The 14,797-nt window shown below is 39.4% G+C and overlaps 2 protein-coding genes across 5 annotated transcripts; one reads left to right on the top strand and one right to left on the bottom strand.

Moving 5' to 3' along the window:
• The first annotated feature begins 33 nt into the window (after positions 1 to 33).
• On the top strand, positions 34 to 4,211 carry LOC127770390 (dol-P-Glc:Glc(2)Man(9)GlcNAc(2)-PP-Dol alpha-1,2-glucosyltransferase). Of its 4 annotated transcripts, none has more exons than XR_008016949.1 (9): positions 34 to 357; positions 853 to 941; positions 1,019 to 1,352; positions 1,688 to 1,949; positions 2,283 to 2,420; positions 2,525 to 2,729; positions 3,035 to 3,177; positions 3,270 to 3,717; positions 3,830 to 4,211. XR_008016949.1 is itself a non-coding variant. In XM_052296088.1 (8 exons), the coding sequence occupies exons 1-8, from the start codon at positions 268 to 270 to the stop codon at positions 3,527 to 3,529; spliced, it is 1,521 nt and encodes a 506-aa protein (XP_052152048.1). In that variant the 5' UTR covers positions 34 to 267; the 3' UTR covers positions 3,530 to 3,757. The 4 variants fall into 4 exon arrangements, 2 of the variants coding, with proteins under 2 accessions (XP_052152048.1, XP_052152050.1); XR_008016948.1 differs by having other exon boundaries at positions 3,827 to 4,211; XM_052296088.1 differs by lacking the exon at positions 3,830 to 4,211 and having other exon boundaries at positions 3,270 to 3,757.
• A 266-nt stretch (positions 4,212 to 4,477) lies between these two features.
• LOC127770391 (calmodulin-binding receptor-like cytoplasmic kinase 3) lies at positions 4,478 to 9,268 on the bottom strand. The gene is made up of 7 exons (XM_052296091.1): positions 8,792 to 9,268; positions 7,544 to 7,779; positions 7,157 to 7,410; positions 6,573 to 6,738; positions 6,409 to 6,498; positions 5,651 to 5,949; positions 4,478 to 5,216 (listed from the first exon to the last, which is right to left on the bottom strand). Exons 2-7 carry the CDS (start codon positions 7,638 to 7,640, stop codon positions 4,995 to 4,997), a joined length of 1,128 nt encoding a protein of 375 aa, XP_052152051.1. The 5' UTR covers positions 7,641 to 7,779; positions 8,792 to 9,268; the 3' UTR covers positions 4,478 to 4,994.
• Between the last annotated feature and the right edge of the window lie 5,529 nt (positions 9,269 to 14,797).

Raw genomic sequence — 14,797 nt, 5'->3', positions numbered from 1 at the left:
CAACCGCAACGAACGCCGAGGCGCCGCCGAGGCGAGACTCTCTCCGGCGAGGGAGTTGTACTGCGCCGCCGCTGCACCGCACCTCGTCAGTCGACTCCGGTAAACTGCTCCCGAGCCCCAGCGCCGCGGCCTACTGGAGCGCCTCCGGTGAAGTCGTGACGAGCTCAGGGTTCGTTTGGTGGTAAGCTCTGTGCTCCCGGGGCGCGCGGGGCTGGATCTGGAGCGGGGTTTCGCAGCGCGGCGGGGAGGAGCCAGTACGGGTGGGGGATGGGGAGGCTGACCGTCGCCGCGGCAGTGGCCGCATGGGCGATCCCGCTCGCTGCTCTGGTCGCCTCCATCGTGCCCGACCCTTACATGGTGAGCGTTTTTTCTCCTCCTCCACGAGTGCTTGGCTAGTGCAGTTTCAGGGGTAGATCTGCATAATGTCTTACTTGATTTCCATGTAGTCCAGAATGAATTGGAAGAAACCGCATATGAAACTTATGAACTAGACTCTTGGATCTGAAATTGCAACTAGGCTATCGCCTGATGTGTGTCTATAAAAGTATCAGGTAGAGCATTTGAATAATTCTTTTCATGTGGAGAGAACATTAGTATCTGGTTTGTAGTAATGAGTTTGATGAGTTCTCTACTGTCCAGGAAATGGACTTCTCTGGAAGTTATAAAATTTGGCAAGCAGGCGTGTTGAATTTCTTGAGCATTTTCAATTTCCCTGTATTGCTTTCGAGTTACTCTACTAAATTTGCACTTATTGTCACATCTTGCCACATTCTCATTGGAAATGTAGGCAGCATTTGGAAGCACGACAAAAAAGCATTCATTACCCTTCTTAACTCATTTCTTTGTGTTTAGGATGAGATCTTCCATGTTCCCCAGGTGCAGCGCTATTGCCGTGGAGATTTCTTAATATGGGATCCCATGATCACCACCCCTCCTGGCCTGTGAGTCTCAAAACTCCTCATTACTTCACCCTCAAATTTTACCTTGTGATGAGGGATTGTTCTCTGCAATTTTATAGGTACTACATTTCACTAGCATATGTTGCTACCTTGTTTCCTGGTGCATGGGTGACTAGAATAGCAGAGGCATTTGATGCCCTTTGCACTACAGCACTTCTGAGATCCACTAATGTTATCATGGCGATGATCTGTGGTGTTCTAGTCCATGACCTGCTTTTGTGCATCAGGCCAAAAATTGGCAAGAGGAAGGCAACTGCATTTGCTATTTTAGTAACTTTGTACCCTATTCATTGGTTCTTTACTTTCCTTTATTATACTGATGTTGCATCATTAGCGGCAGTTCTTGCGATGTACCTTTTCTGCTTGAAGAAACAATTTTGGGTCAGTGCAGCGGTGAGTATTTAAATGAAGTGTTCTATTGTTTATTTGTTTTGTTCACAACTTCACATCTTAAGTTTTTTTTTTTAGATTGTAGAAAGTCGTACATTCATAACTGTTTTCCACAGCATACTTGTTGGTGGTTCTTCTAGTTCCAGAATTGATATAATTTTGGAGAAGAAAACAACTCTTTATAGCTGTTGTATGTATTCTTTCATGTAAATATGTAATCTTGATCTTGAGGTTTTCTATGGGTCCTTCCATACTTCTTGGCATGCGTTAAGATATGGTATTGATTTTCATCACAAATCTGTTAGCAATATTAATTAAATGCTTCCTTTTGCCTGCAGTTTGGTGCTTTTTCTATACTTCTCCGGCAGACTAATGTAATATGGATGATATTTTTTGCTGCCAATGGAGCCATCGCTCATGCACAATATCTTTATGTCAAGGACAATGTTTGTTATGAGAACAGTGAACTAACAGATAAGTCAAACAAAGAGGCATCTCACATGGATAATAAAACCACTGCTCCAGGTTTGAGAAGGCGGCGAAACAATAATCCCATAAACAAGAGAGAAGTTGTTTCTGAATCAAACATTATGTATTCCAGTGAGTATTCCAACTCTGTCAATTAAAAAGATGCATTTATATTTCTCCAACCATTTGGATTTCATGTTTGAGATTCAGTAGGTTGCATGCTTAATTTCGTTTTGACATTTTTATTATGCTTTGGTCTAAACATTATTTGTTATTCACTGGTAATTTCTTTATTTATATTGCTAGAACACTAGCTGTAGTTCTTTATCAATCATATGAATTCATTCTGAATGCGATGAAATATTATTTTGGAAAAAGAGGTGGAAATTAAACGCATCCATATGATCTCAAATTTCGTGTCCAATGATTTTGTTGCCATATCTGATGTCTGTTGGTAATTTGCAGGTTTTACAGAGGAAATATGGGATGCCATCTTCAAGTTATGGAATTCAAAGTGTGAAGTTTTAATTGCTTTTATACCATTTGCAATGGTTCTTTTGGTGTTTGTGGCATTCATAGTCTGGAATGGTGGCATAGTGCTAGGTATATTTCTTATTTTTGTCAGCTCCTTTCAACCTTCGTACGCTGGCAGCTTACAGAATGATCTACAAAAAGCTTCATACACCCTTGTGCTCTGAGTGATGCAGGTGCTAAGGAAGCTCATGTTGTTTCACCACACTTTGCACAGTTTTTGTACTTTGGTCTAGTGTCAGCTGCTGCCCTTCTGCCATGGCATTTTACTCCTACCCGAGCATCAGACTTATTCCACTGGTGCAGAAAGAACAAAACATATAGTTCTTTTGCAATTTTGGTGGCTCTTGGTTTAAGCCTTGTTGCAGTACATTTATTCAGGTTTGTTATCTCTTTCCCTCTTCTGTGTTATTTTTCTCCCAGAAACTGCTAAAAGTACTTCCTGCTGAACATTTAGGTGCATCTTCCAATGCTGACTCATACTTCGTTAAAAACAACACTGAATCTAACTGGAGAGTAACAGCTTATGTACAATTTTATAATGCTTGAAATTTTGGTGTGGAAGCATGTTTGTCAAACATATTTCTCAAATTCCTTGACTGCACTTTCTTGTTGTTCTTAAAGCATGATGTACTTTGCCTTCTTATGTTTACCAACTCCTAATATGTACCCCTTTTCTTGTGCAGCATTGCTCATCCATATCTTCTTGCTGACAATAGACACTACACCTTTTATATTTGGAGGAAGGTTATCCAAGTTCACTGGATGATGAAATACATTTTGACTCCAGTTTATGTGTACTCATGGTTTTCAATTGTTAATATCTTAGGTAAACTTCTCTATATAAATTTTGTAGAAGTTGCTACTTTAAAGAGTATATATGAACTGATATTTATTGGATTTTTTTGTTTCATCTTACAGGGAAGTCACAGACAAGACTTTGGGTGATGTCCTTTGTTCTATCAGTTGCCCTTGCTCTCATCCCTGCCCCATTGGTTGAATTTAGATACTATACAATTCCATTGGTCATACTGGTTCTTCATTCTCCAGTGATCAGCAATGTTAAATTGCTTGCTTTGGGGTTTCTTTATGCCGCTGTTGACTTCTTCACTCTGGCAATGTTTCTGTTCAGACCTTTCCAGTGGCAACATGAGCCTGGGACACAAAGGTTTATTTGGTAGTTTAGGATACAGAATTAGAGAGGAGGCAAATTCCGGTGTACAAATTCCCTAGAGCATGAACCGCTAGCAGGGTTTATATATATGAGGGTGAATCCCTCGGAGAAATTTTAGACTTGAGAGCTTTGTCTGTACACTAGGATGTCTTGCGAAGCTTTATGCAATTGAACGTTTAAGCCAGATGGTTCCTTGTAAGTTACCACCGTTTCAATGAATGTACTACTTTCTGAAGTTTATTCATGGCCACCACCTTTAACGATGTTTTTCCACTTGTATGCTGCTGTAATATTTCCATTTTAGCAGGAGCAAACTAAAATATTCAGAGGAATGAATGGATGGAAGAGCTTGTTGGATGAAGGAAGAATCTGGCGTCCAATGTGGCTGTGTTTAGTTTCTGAAATTGGGGAGAAGTTTGGGGAAAGTTGGTAGTTTGGAAAAAAGTTAGGAGTTTATATAAGTAGGAAAGTTTCGGATGTGATGTGATGTGATGGAAAGTTAGGAGTTTGGGGGAAGTTTTGTGTCAACTAAACAGGGGAATTTGTTAAATCCAGAACTGAGAACAGCCTTTTATTGTCAGGGATAGTCAGCAATGTAAGACAGTGCCATCAACTTTCGGCGAATAGGTCCACAGGTGAGATCCTCATCACTGTTGGAAATCCTGGTTGTTATTATGCCTTGACTCATCCCTGATTTTTTTTTTTTTTGGCACTAGAGCAATTTCCTTCAATTGGCCAGTTTTTCAAGCATGCATGAGAATGCCTATTCATGGACTGTGTGAAGCCGTGTTAGGGAAACTGAACTGGGAATGCCTGTCCAGGCTTCATCCAATATATAGAACGTGATAGATTTGTCAAACTTTGTGCGAAAATAGTTTGGGTGCAGCATAAAAAATGCTTATGCACTACAAAAATGCGGTATATCTCTCAATACATCTTCAAGGACTGTAAAAGGTTGAAAATAATGTTTTTAAAAAATCACAATTAATGCACATCCATTGCCTTAAGATCTGGTTACAGCACACGAATACAACATAGCATCCCAAAAGCCATAATTACACTTAAAAACACCTCACATCATGAGCAACACTGAACATGACAAAAAGATCAGCTGTACCACTAGGAGGACCAGCAAAATATACACAAGAACGGAAAGCTGTATGAAGAACTGTTGAGTGTTGAAAGGCTTCAAAACAAGACCATTCACACTTCCTTGAGACACAAATTACTGAAAGCTTGGATAGAGCAAAAAGGCTATATGGGGAAAACTTCGATTCACATGTCGGTGTACATCATATTGATCTTTTAAACATGCAAGTCCATGTACAGCGCATATAATAATCCTGCAACCATGTATAGATTTCAGTTGTCCCGATTCGCAAAACTGAACTTGTTTTTGTGGATCTTTGCTGGACACTGGTGAGTTCACCAAATGCTCTCTCGAGTAAAAGCAGAAGCTAGGATCAGATGGTTTACAGAGCCATTTCTGCTCTGCGTTGGGTTTTTGCATAATCCCTTCTTATCTTCCACAGCCTCTCTGCAACTTCTTTCATTGTTGGCCTGTCAGCACGAGTAGGAGCAACACATTGGAATGCTACATCGAAAATCTTATTCAGTATATCCTCATTTACTGACTCGGTCAACATTGGATCCAATATTTCCTTAACATCACCCCTGTTGTATTTCTCGAAGGCCTGTATCAAAATTAGAAAACAATAGAGAGCCTCAGATGCCTTCAATTCTGACAAAACCCATGACCAAACAGCTTAACTGCTATAGAAAATGAATCAAGCTTATTATTGTTTTCTTCCCAGGTAAATGAAAATGTTGAGTGTTTAAGAAAATATTATATTTTTGTTATGTTTGTGCATGCACACTGGAAGTTTACATGTTGTATGGTTTAACTTGTGATGGGATTGCAAATTGTCGACAAAGAAAATGAATTCATGTGCAGATAACTGCTCGAGAAAGAAAAGCAAGAGCGTATGCAGGGGCAAGAGGGGTCAGGGGGGCAAGAAAATAACCAGAACAAAGGTAAATTGCTCCTAAATAGTTATCTAGAAAAAACAATGGAAAGAAACAAAAGTCTAAACCAATGTAAACACAAAGTAGGGAAGTGAAGACATACCCATCTCACGGTGATCCTTTCTCTTGCAGCTCTCCTGACCTCAATAGGACGACGACCAGAAAGAATTTCCAGGAGCAAAACTCCATAAGAGAATACATCACTCTTGACTGTCAGATGGTTTGTCCTGAGATACTCTGGATCTACATAGCCAGCTGTTCCTCTCACATCAGTCTGAATCTGTGACTGGTCTGGCTCTGTAGGACCAGTCCTTGCAAATCCAAAGTCGGCCACTTTGGCCCTGAAGCCTTCATTTAGTAGAATGTTTGATGACTTCACATCCCTGTGTATTATGGGCTTCTCTAAAAGCATAAAAGTACAGAACAAATAAATAAAATACATATGCAAATTGCCAATAGGAATAGTCAAACTAGAATCTCTGTAAGCTACTTTAAAGCTTGAAGATCAAAGAATTAAAATCAGATACACATCTGATTACATGGCTAATTTTCATGGTTTATTCAACTTGGTTGTTAGGCTCATTTCACAACCTTTATTGATGCACAGCCACAAACAATTTCCGAACTACAGAACATTACAGTCAGGATATCTGATACTAGCATTTATTAGCAGATTATGAGCCAATGGACCAACCTTTAGAGGGGGAAAATATAGTTAAAATACTGGTTTACAGTTCTTGCATTACTTAGTGACAATATCCCGATGCATGACTTGGTATAAAAATAAAAATAAAAATAACAGTCAGTTGTTTTTTTAAACTGTTTTTATGCTCAGCAACAGAAACATGTGACAAAGCATACCTGCATATAGATGCAAATAAGTTAACCCGTGAGCAACATCTATGGCTATTTCAAGCCGCTGATTAAAGCTTAAAACAAGCCCACGTTGACCTGAAAGATAATTTGAAAATTACTGATTGTTCTATATGGAATTCAACAAAAGAGAATCTTAGTATGCAGTTTACCATCTAGATGCTCCCTAAGAGTGCCGTTTGGAACATACTCAGTTATGACGATTCGTTCATTTCTTTTGTCGATATAACCAAGTAATTGGACCAAATTCCTGTGTTCAATTTTTTTTAGTAATGCAATTTCATTACTGAATTCGGCCCGTAAAGAGGCAAAATGTTCCTGCATAAAGAAACCGGATGAAAACTGCGATTCACTTGTAAGAAAAATCACATGTAGGAAGCAGAGTTTCTATCAGCAACTTTAATACTTTATCAGGACCTTTTGAATAAATATAAATTGCAAAAGAAATTTGACTAGTGACCAACAAGATCAAGCGGTGAAAAACACCAAATTATAATAACTATCCACAACTACTGGTGCAAAGAATGCAATGTGAGTACATGCTTTACCAGTGCATTACTGTTTCATTACCGTACTGATCTACACAAAAATGGATCAACCAGCGAGACTACTTGAAAAAAAACACCTCAGTCATTCTAAATAGAGAAATTTCTAGTATAGCTGCTTGTTGACAGCCACCATCATTGCGCCAACACTGCTTTTTATTAAAAAAATAAAAATAAAAAATAAAACCTACCATTTTTGCCCTTTTAATTGCCACAATGTGGCCATCTCGCAGCTGTGCTCTGTAGACCTTTCCAAAATAACCTTCACCAATCATCAGGTCTGGTGCAAAGTTATGTGTCAGTTTAATAACTTGTTCAAGACTCAGGTTCAATGGCTCATTTCTACTTGGTGATGAAGACAATGAAAATCTAGATGGACTTGCAGGTACTCGAAGAGGGCTTGGAGGAACTCTATCAGACATTGACCTCAGCTCAGAAGAATTCACTGGAAAAACAAGGATGAAGGAATGTGTCACAATTCATGATGGTCATTTATACTTCCAAACGTGACATCTACATTGTTTCATTGTGTTAACAGATTAGATCACCAATAGATGAAAGCTTGCTATTTAACTTACAGGAATTTCCATCCCTTCCAAGAACAGGGTCTTCGCTCCCATCCTTCCTTCTTGAACCAAAACAGGGGCACATGGCTTCAAAACACACAAGAAACATCCCTGTAGGTTTAGTGGCTACCAGAATGCTATCTGATTTCAGTTTGCCAACAAAGAAGTGTGGTGCGCCTCATTTGGATGAGATGTCTTAAATTAGCATAGTGTCCTTAGCCCTTTTACTCTGACAAGTGCAATCCAAACTGCAAAAAGATCGAAGCATTCAGTTTAGCATTTTGGAAAGAATGCCACTAAAAGATATACGAGGAGCGATAACATGAGTCCACGGTAGTACATTAGTACAAAATGAATAGCAGAAATAGACATATTTGTCACCAAAATATGCACCGATCAATCAAGAAAGGAGAACTCTCAGCTTCTCCACGTGTAATCAGAAGATTCATAATGAGTGGAACAACAATTTACCATCTAGTAGAAGAATAATTCGGTTCTAGACATCCATGCTATTTTGCAATATTAGTTACACTTTGTATGAATGAATTATCTCCCAAACCATAGGTAGACTTCCTTTTGGCGTATGCCTTGCACAATGCATTTTAAGTGCCAGTCTTTGACCTCTACATATTTATAGCGAGTATCTTGTTGAGCAACTGAGCAATGCATGCAACAAGAATGCAGATTACAAAAAGCAAGATCGTGCTATGTAGTACGCATAGCACTCCTACTACACACATCACCACCGATAAGGTCCCAATTAATGAACTTGTTGAACAACCAAATCATTATAACATAGACGAACACATGTGTACAGAAAGCAGGCAAAGAAATGAGTTGACTGAGAGTTGACTTTGAGCTATCCCGCAAAAGGAGAACAGCACCAAACGAGGTATTCCCCTCTTCCCCTCGCTATTATAGCAAAATTAGAGCTTCAGAAAGTCTAACACGCAATCTTAACGCGAGGTGACTGTCCATTATAGAAAAATGCATACAAGACGGCACAGGGTAACCATCAAGAAAGCTAGTACTACCACAGAGGCTCCCATGGCGATGTCCCAAGAACACAACGGTAGAATCATCTGCGATCGGTGATGCGACAAACCTCCTACGGTTTGCCATCCACACCATCAAGCAAGAAAACCATCCTTGTTTTAGATGAAGCAATCTAACCGCGTAAACAAGCAATAACGATTACACCAAACCACCACAGAAACACCACGCGTCAGGATAGAGCTCCAAGAAAGCAAAAGGACTCACCGGAGAAGAATCTCTCGAGCTTAGCGCCGGACCCCGCCGCGGCCGAATGCTTCTTGCTCCTCAGAATCCCCCCGAAAATCCCCCAGGGACGAAGAAATGGTAAAGCGAAAAAAAAATATTCCTCTCAAGAAAAAAAAAGAAGGTATATTAAGTCTCTTCGATTTGATCGGATCTTTAGCCTTTAGGTGGGCGGCTGCTGCGCGCTCCGGTCACGGAACCCGTGTGCTGCTGGTAGTAGTAGTAGAGTAGGGCAAGAGAGAAGAGAGAGAGAGGCAGCGGAGACCGACGACCGGGACGCCGAGAGGCGAGGCGACTGGTAAACGACGACGCCGACGAGCTGAATATATTTTATACTAGTATATCGTTCGCGCCACCGGCCTCTGCTGGCAGGTGGGCTCGGGGGCCCACGCGTCAGCGGCGGTGCGGGTGGGTTGGTGAGGAGGATGTGTGTGCGTGAGCCGCTGCTCGGGTGGGGGGCGGCGGGGCGGAGGTTTGACCGGCGGCGGAGGGAGGGAGGGAGGGTTGCGTTGCGTGGCGGCGAATCGACCGCCGGAGACCGCGCCGTCCGGGTCAGCGGCAGCGCCTACAGTCTTCAGAAAGATGATCGGGACCGGACCATACGGGGGAGATTTCCGTTCAGGTGCTCTGCACTACTCATCAGTCATCACCTAGAAAAGCGTGAAAAATTGGGAAATTTCATCGTTTTTGTTTTCCTCTGAAAGTTATTGGGAAATTCTTCAACAAATAATGGCATGGAGGTTCTTGTCTTCTTAAGCCCCGTTCGTTGCTTTAAATATAAGGAAAATTTTCTACATACGCAAACCTTAAGTATTAATTATTATAAATTTTAAAATAAATTAATTTAATTTTTTAAACAACTTCTATATAATATTTTTAAAAACACATCAATTAAACCGTTTAAGAAACAGGAAAAACAAAAGGGAGGAAGTTGAAGTTTAGGGTTAGAAAAGATCAGGGCCCAAGTACTGCTCCTACCATTTTTAATAGATAATATCGTTAACTTTATTTATCATTTGTTCTATTAAAATATTTTATATAATATTACTTATTTTGTTGTGATATCTTTTATCATTATAGAAAATTTAAGTACTACTTATAGTTTAGCAAATTTACACTAATTTTTTAAATAAGATGAATGGTAAAATGTTATTTAAAAAGTTAGTAATATATAAATATTGATTCAAATCTGTATCTAACCCTTGCATCGAGAAGAAAATCAAATTGTGCCAAAACACTATAAATTGGTTTACTGATAGTTGTGTTTTCTCCGTTAATTCGTTAGTAGATTATGATGGAACGTATGACAAATGTAAGCATGATCTATCACTGGTGGAGAAACGCTTTGTTATCCTGGTTGGTAATCATTTGTAGTCCCGGTTCAAATAACCGAGACTAAAGATTAATTTTTAGTCCCGGTTGGTGTGCGATCTTTAGTCCCGGTTCAAATAATCGGGACTAAAGATTGATTTTTAGTCTACCAACCAGGACTAAAAATATGGTTCCGGTTGTTGTTACCAACCGGGACAAAACTTTTGGTTTTTTTTTCCTTTTCCTTTCATCCGGTTAGCCTTTTTCCTTTTTTATTGTTCTTTAGCTTTCGCTCGTGGATCGAATGAATAAAATCAACAACAAAGCCTAAATCATAGATCGAATGAATAAAATCAAACAACAAAGCATCCATATTGTTTACACTTGTTCAGATCTACAACATCTCATCACAGAGAGCATTCATCACAGAGAACAAAGAAAGGAAAAAGAAAGTTCACATCTACAACACCTTCAGCATTCATCAGATAGCACATAGAAGAGAAAAAAAAAAGTTCTCCTGCCGCCGCCTCCTGACCCGATGGCGGCGGCCGACGCCATCCCGACCGGCGCCGGCCGCCGCCCTCCCGACTGGCGCCGGCCGCCCCCAACGCAGCCGGCCGCCGCTTCCCGCCCGGCGGCGGCCGCCGCCCTCTCAACCGGCCCCATCTCGCCGTCTCACGCCCGACGCAGCTGGCCGCCGCTTCCCGACCGGCGCCGGCTGCCGCCGCCTCCATCTCGCCGCCCTGCGCCGGGCCGCCGGCGGCGGCCTCCATCCCGTCGCCCCGCCCGGGGCCGCCGCGGCCGGCCTCCATCCTGCCGCCCGCCGGAGGGGAAGGGAGGGGAGGAGGGGGAGGAGAGAGGGGAGGAGGAGATGGGGTGAGAGAAGAAGGAAGAGAAGGATAGGAGGAGAGGAAGAGAGAAGAAGATAAGATGGAGATGGCTGGATGGGAGAGGAGGAGATAAGGATGGAATTAATAGGAGACTTTGCATGCGCGCATGGATAGAGGTTTTGTTTTACCGGTGGTAACAACAACCGGGACTAAAAATCCTAACTTTAGTCCCAGTTGGTAACACCAACCAGGAGTAAAGATCACCATTACCAATCAGGAGTAAAGATCACGGGAGGGCCTGACAGCCCCTGACAACATACGAACCGGGACTAAAGATGATCTTTAGTCCTGGTTTTTAGTGGAACCGTGACTAAGGATCATCTTTAGTTTCGGTTTTTAGTGGAACCGGGACTATTGTGGATTTTAGTTGACCGACCAAAGATGGTTTCTCCACCAATGTATGTTACTCCCTCTAATAAAAATACTTACGTAAATGCCAGACTAATGATCTCTTTTATCATGGTGACGGGTCGAATATACCGTATATACGTTGATGGTGGTTGTGTGCTATTGGGTTCCCGACTGGGTCAACGGTGAAGGCTATTTGGTTTGAATCCAACATTCCTAAAATATAATAGCATTAATAGAATGGTCTACATTTTGGATTGATGTGCTTGTTCGCTCCATGGTCTAATTGTGTTCGGGATACAAAGTTACGAACTTCTCTCTTGTATATAAAAATGAATTAATATATTTTTTTAAAATAAGTTGAGAACACACCCAAGCTACTGTTATTGCCAAATTTTGATAAGCAGAGATTTTACTATTGCAACGTTATTAACCTCAATCAAAATTTGGTAATTCCATAACCTTTTTACTCTCGAAACTACACCAAAATTTAATAAGATATAAGACTCAACACCACCTTTAATTTACTTTTTTAACCTTGTCGGAACTTAACAATACGTAAAATCTAAGTCGAGAGGCCTCTCGATCTGGTCTTATCACACGACGCATCTAGGGCCGTCCGATCCCACACGCTGGTGTAGTCGTCTGATCTGTTCCACATGCCGATATTGCCAAGAAGGCCAGAACAGACCAAATCGGAAGGCATGTGACGCACTCTGCTACGCTAGAGAGAGAGTAGTTTATCCCCTATGTTTCAAGCAAATAGGAACCACTTATACTTCAAATTAAATTTTCTCTTAAATAACTTATCCGATCTATGATCCGATTACGTGATTGTGTTCGTAATAATTAAATCTTTATAACAAGATCTCACATGATTATATTTTGATGAAAAATTATAAATTACTTTTATAATATATCTAAATTACTTTTGGATTTCATTAAATTACTTCTTAGACATATTATAGTAAATTTAGTAAAGTCTAAAAGTAATTTAACTTAAAACAAAAAGAAAGTAACTTTATCACGACATCAAAATTAAATCCGTTATGGAGGTAAAAACATGAGTCTATATAGAAATTAAATTTAACCGGCACAAATTACGTCACTGACTAAAAATGATTGTAAAATAAACAACTCACAATATTATGAATAACATTATGAATGTATATATTTCTTTTAATGTCGTAACAAGTTACTTTAAAAAATTTTTTAAGTTACTTCTATATATAGGTAAATTACTTTTATGACTAAGAAGTAATTTAATGTAATCTAAAAGTAATTTACATATATTATAAAAGTAATTTGTATTTTTTTCATAAAAATATAGTCATGTGAGATCTTGTTATAAAGATTTAATTGTTATGAACATAATGGTGTAATTGGATCGTAAATCGGATGACTAATCTAAGAGAAAATTTCATAAGAAGAAAAAAATACATGCACTTTTGAGTATACTAGTAGCAATTAGATATGAGATTGAGTTAGCTGGTTATGACTATATAGAGAACGGTCTCATTGTAGACACGTCCTTAACAATAGCATTACCAATCTTTGGCTTACGTCTTACTCACAAATGATCAGTTTTACTTTGTTGGCAATAAAGTAAACAAGCATGATATCAAAAGTTGTCAATCAATTCGAGTAAAGCTACTCCACCATACCAAAAAAATTGATAATGCAAAAACTTATTTAAGATTTAACACCACTGTTTTTCTTTTCAAAACATAGTATAAGTACAAATACTCATACACACACGCTCTCACTCACCTTTATAAGTACACGCTCATTCCCTATAAACACGTCCGGAAAACTACCAAAAGTTTTAGCACTACCCTAAACCAAAATACCCCCGAAATAAGAGGCAACATCTATGGAGTTTATTTACTCCCTCTATCCCAAAATAGTTTCATTTCGATTTTGGGTGTGACTCTAAGGCCTTGTTTAGTTCGCGAAAAGAAAATTTTTGGGTGTCACATCGAACGTTTGACCGGATGTCGGAAAGGGTTTCCGGATACGAATGAAAAAACTAATTTCATAACTCGTCTGGAAACTGCGAGACGAATTTATTAAGCCTAATTAATCCATCATTAGCGCATGTGAGTTACCGTAGAACTTGTGGCTAATCATGGACTAATTAGGTTCAAAAGATTCGTCTCGCGATTTCCATATAAACTATACAATCAGTTTTTTATTTTATCTATATTTAATACTCTATGCATGTGTCCAAATATTCGATGTGATATTTTTGGGAAAAAGTTTTTGGGAACTAAACAAGGCCACTCCTCGTAGCACCGTGCTTTTTTTTTTTACTCAGGCCTGGTTTAGTTCCCAATTTTTTCTTCAAACTTCCAACTTTTCTATTACTACACACACAAACTTCCAACTTTTCCGTCACATCGTTCCAATTTCAATTAAACTTCCAATTTTGACGTGAACTAAACACACCCTAAGAGAAATCCTAACATATCCAAGGTAAGGTAGTCCTTCTCTCACTTGAAAATAGAAAACACTATTTCTTCGCACAAAACCAACTGTCCTTTGCTACTATATTTCTTTTACTCCGAGCAACCATACCTTCCCCGAGACTAGCTTTCTTTTACTCCGAGAAACAATACCGTCCCCGATAAGGTAGTCTCCCTTTCTTAATTATATATTAGGACGCGTCACATATTATACTTAGTTCTTTATGAACGAAGCAAGCATATATTAATAAAATGATAGGATTAATGGTGAATAGGTAAGAGGCAAGGGATTGGTAAAGAGCACTAAAGTAATAGAAAAATACAAACCAGTGGTAAAAAGGAAAATAAGAATAAAGTTATTTTCAGACATACTCCCTCCGTCCCAAAATTACTCAGGCTTTGTTTAGTTCCTGAAAAAAGTTGGAAGTTTGGGAAAAGTTGAACGTTTGGAAAAAAAAAGTTGAAAGTTTATGTGTGTAAGAAAGTTTTGGATGTGATGTAAAATTGGAAGTTTGGGGTAGTTGAGGGTGAACTAAACACGACCTCAATCTAGTTGGGTATGCGACCTCTTCTAATATAATCTCTCCTAATATAGAGCTGGTTTGGTTTGAGGCCTAAATTGGCCTTACCAATATTTGTCAATTTCAATAGTGTTTATTGTCTATTTGGTTTGGAGCCAAAATTTGGCATGCCTAAGAAAATAGGCCATTTCAACAGTTAATTTAGGCTATTTTGGCTTCAATCCAAACACAATTTTACCTTTACCAAAATTAGCCATGCCAAAAGTTGACAAAATTTGACATTGACAAAAATTGGTAAGGCCAATTTAGACCGCAAACCAAACCAGCCCATAGTAACAAATCTAAACTTGTATTACAAGACATCACCTTCCCAGCTAAAGCCTGTTCAAATTGTAACAAAAATAAACTTTACTAAATTTTGGCAAATTGGTAATATTGCTAAAATTTTAGCAA

Source organism: Oryza glaberrima, chromosome 4 (assembly GCF_000147395.1).
Source record: "Oryza glaberrima chromosome 4, OglaRS2, whole genome shotgun sequence".
NCBI classification, from domain to species: domain Eukaryota; kingdom Viridiplantae; phylum Streptophyta; class Magnoliopsida; order Poales; family Poaceae; genus Oryza; species Oryza glaberrima.
Note: the sequence above shows the minus strand (reverse complement) of the source record. Positions and strands in the feature narration are given on the sequence as shown.

Bases quoted from the DNA above. Each gene is read 5' to 3' on its own strand.
- LOC127770390 (XM_052296088.1), top strand. From the start codon at position 268: ATGGGGAGGCTGACCGTCGCCGCGGCAGTGGCCGCATGGGCGATCCCG. The intron at 942-1,018 runs GTGAGTCTCAAA...GCAATTTTATAG, and splicing joins ATCACCACCCCTCCTGGCCT to GTACTACATTTCACTAGCAT. The intron at 2,730-3,034 runs GTTTGTTATCTC...TTTCTTGTGCAG, and splicing joins GTTGCAGTACATTTATTCAG to CATTGCTCATCCATATCTTC.
- LOC127770391 (XM_052296091.1), bottom strand. From the start codon at position 7,640: ATGTTTCTTGTGTGTTTTGAAGCCATGTGCCCCTGTTTTGGTTCAAGA. The intron at 7,411-7,543 runs GTAAGTTAAATA...TTGTTTTTCCAG, and splicing joins TGGAAGGGATGGAAATTCCT to TGAATTCTTCTGAGCTGAGG. The intron at 6,739-7,156 runs GTAGGTTTTATT...TTCTTTATGCAG, and splicing joins CAATTAAAAGGGCAAAAATG to GAACATTTTGCCTCTTTACG.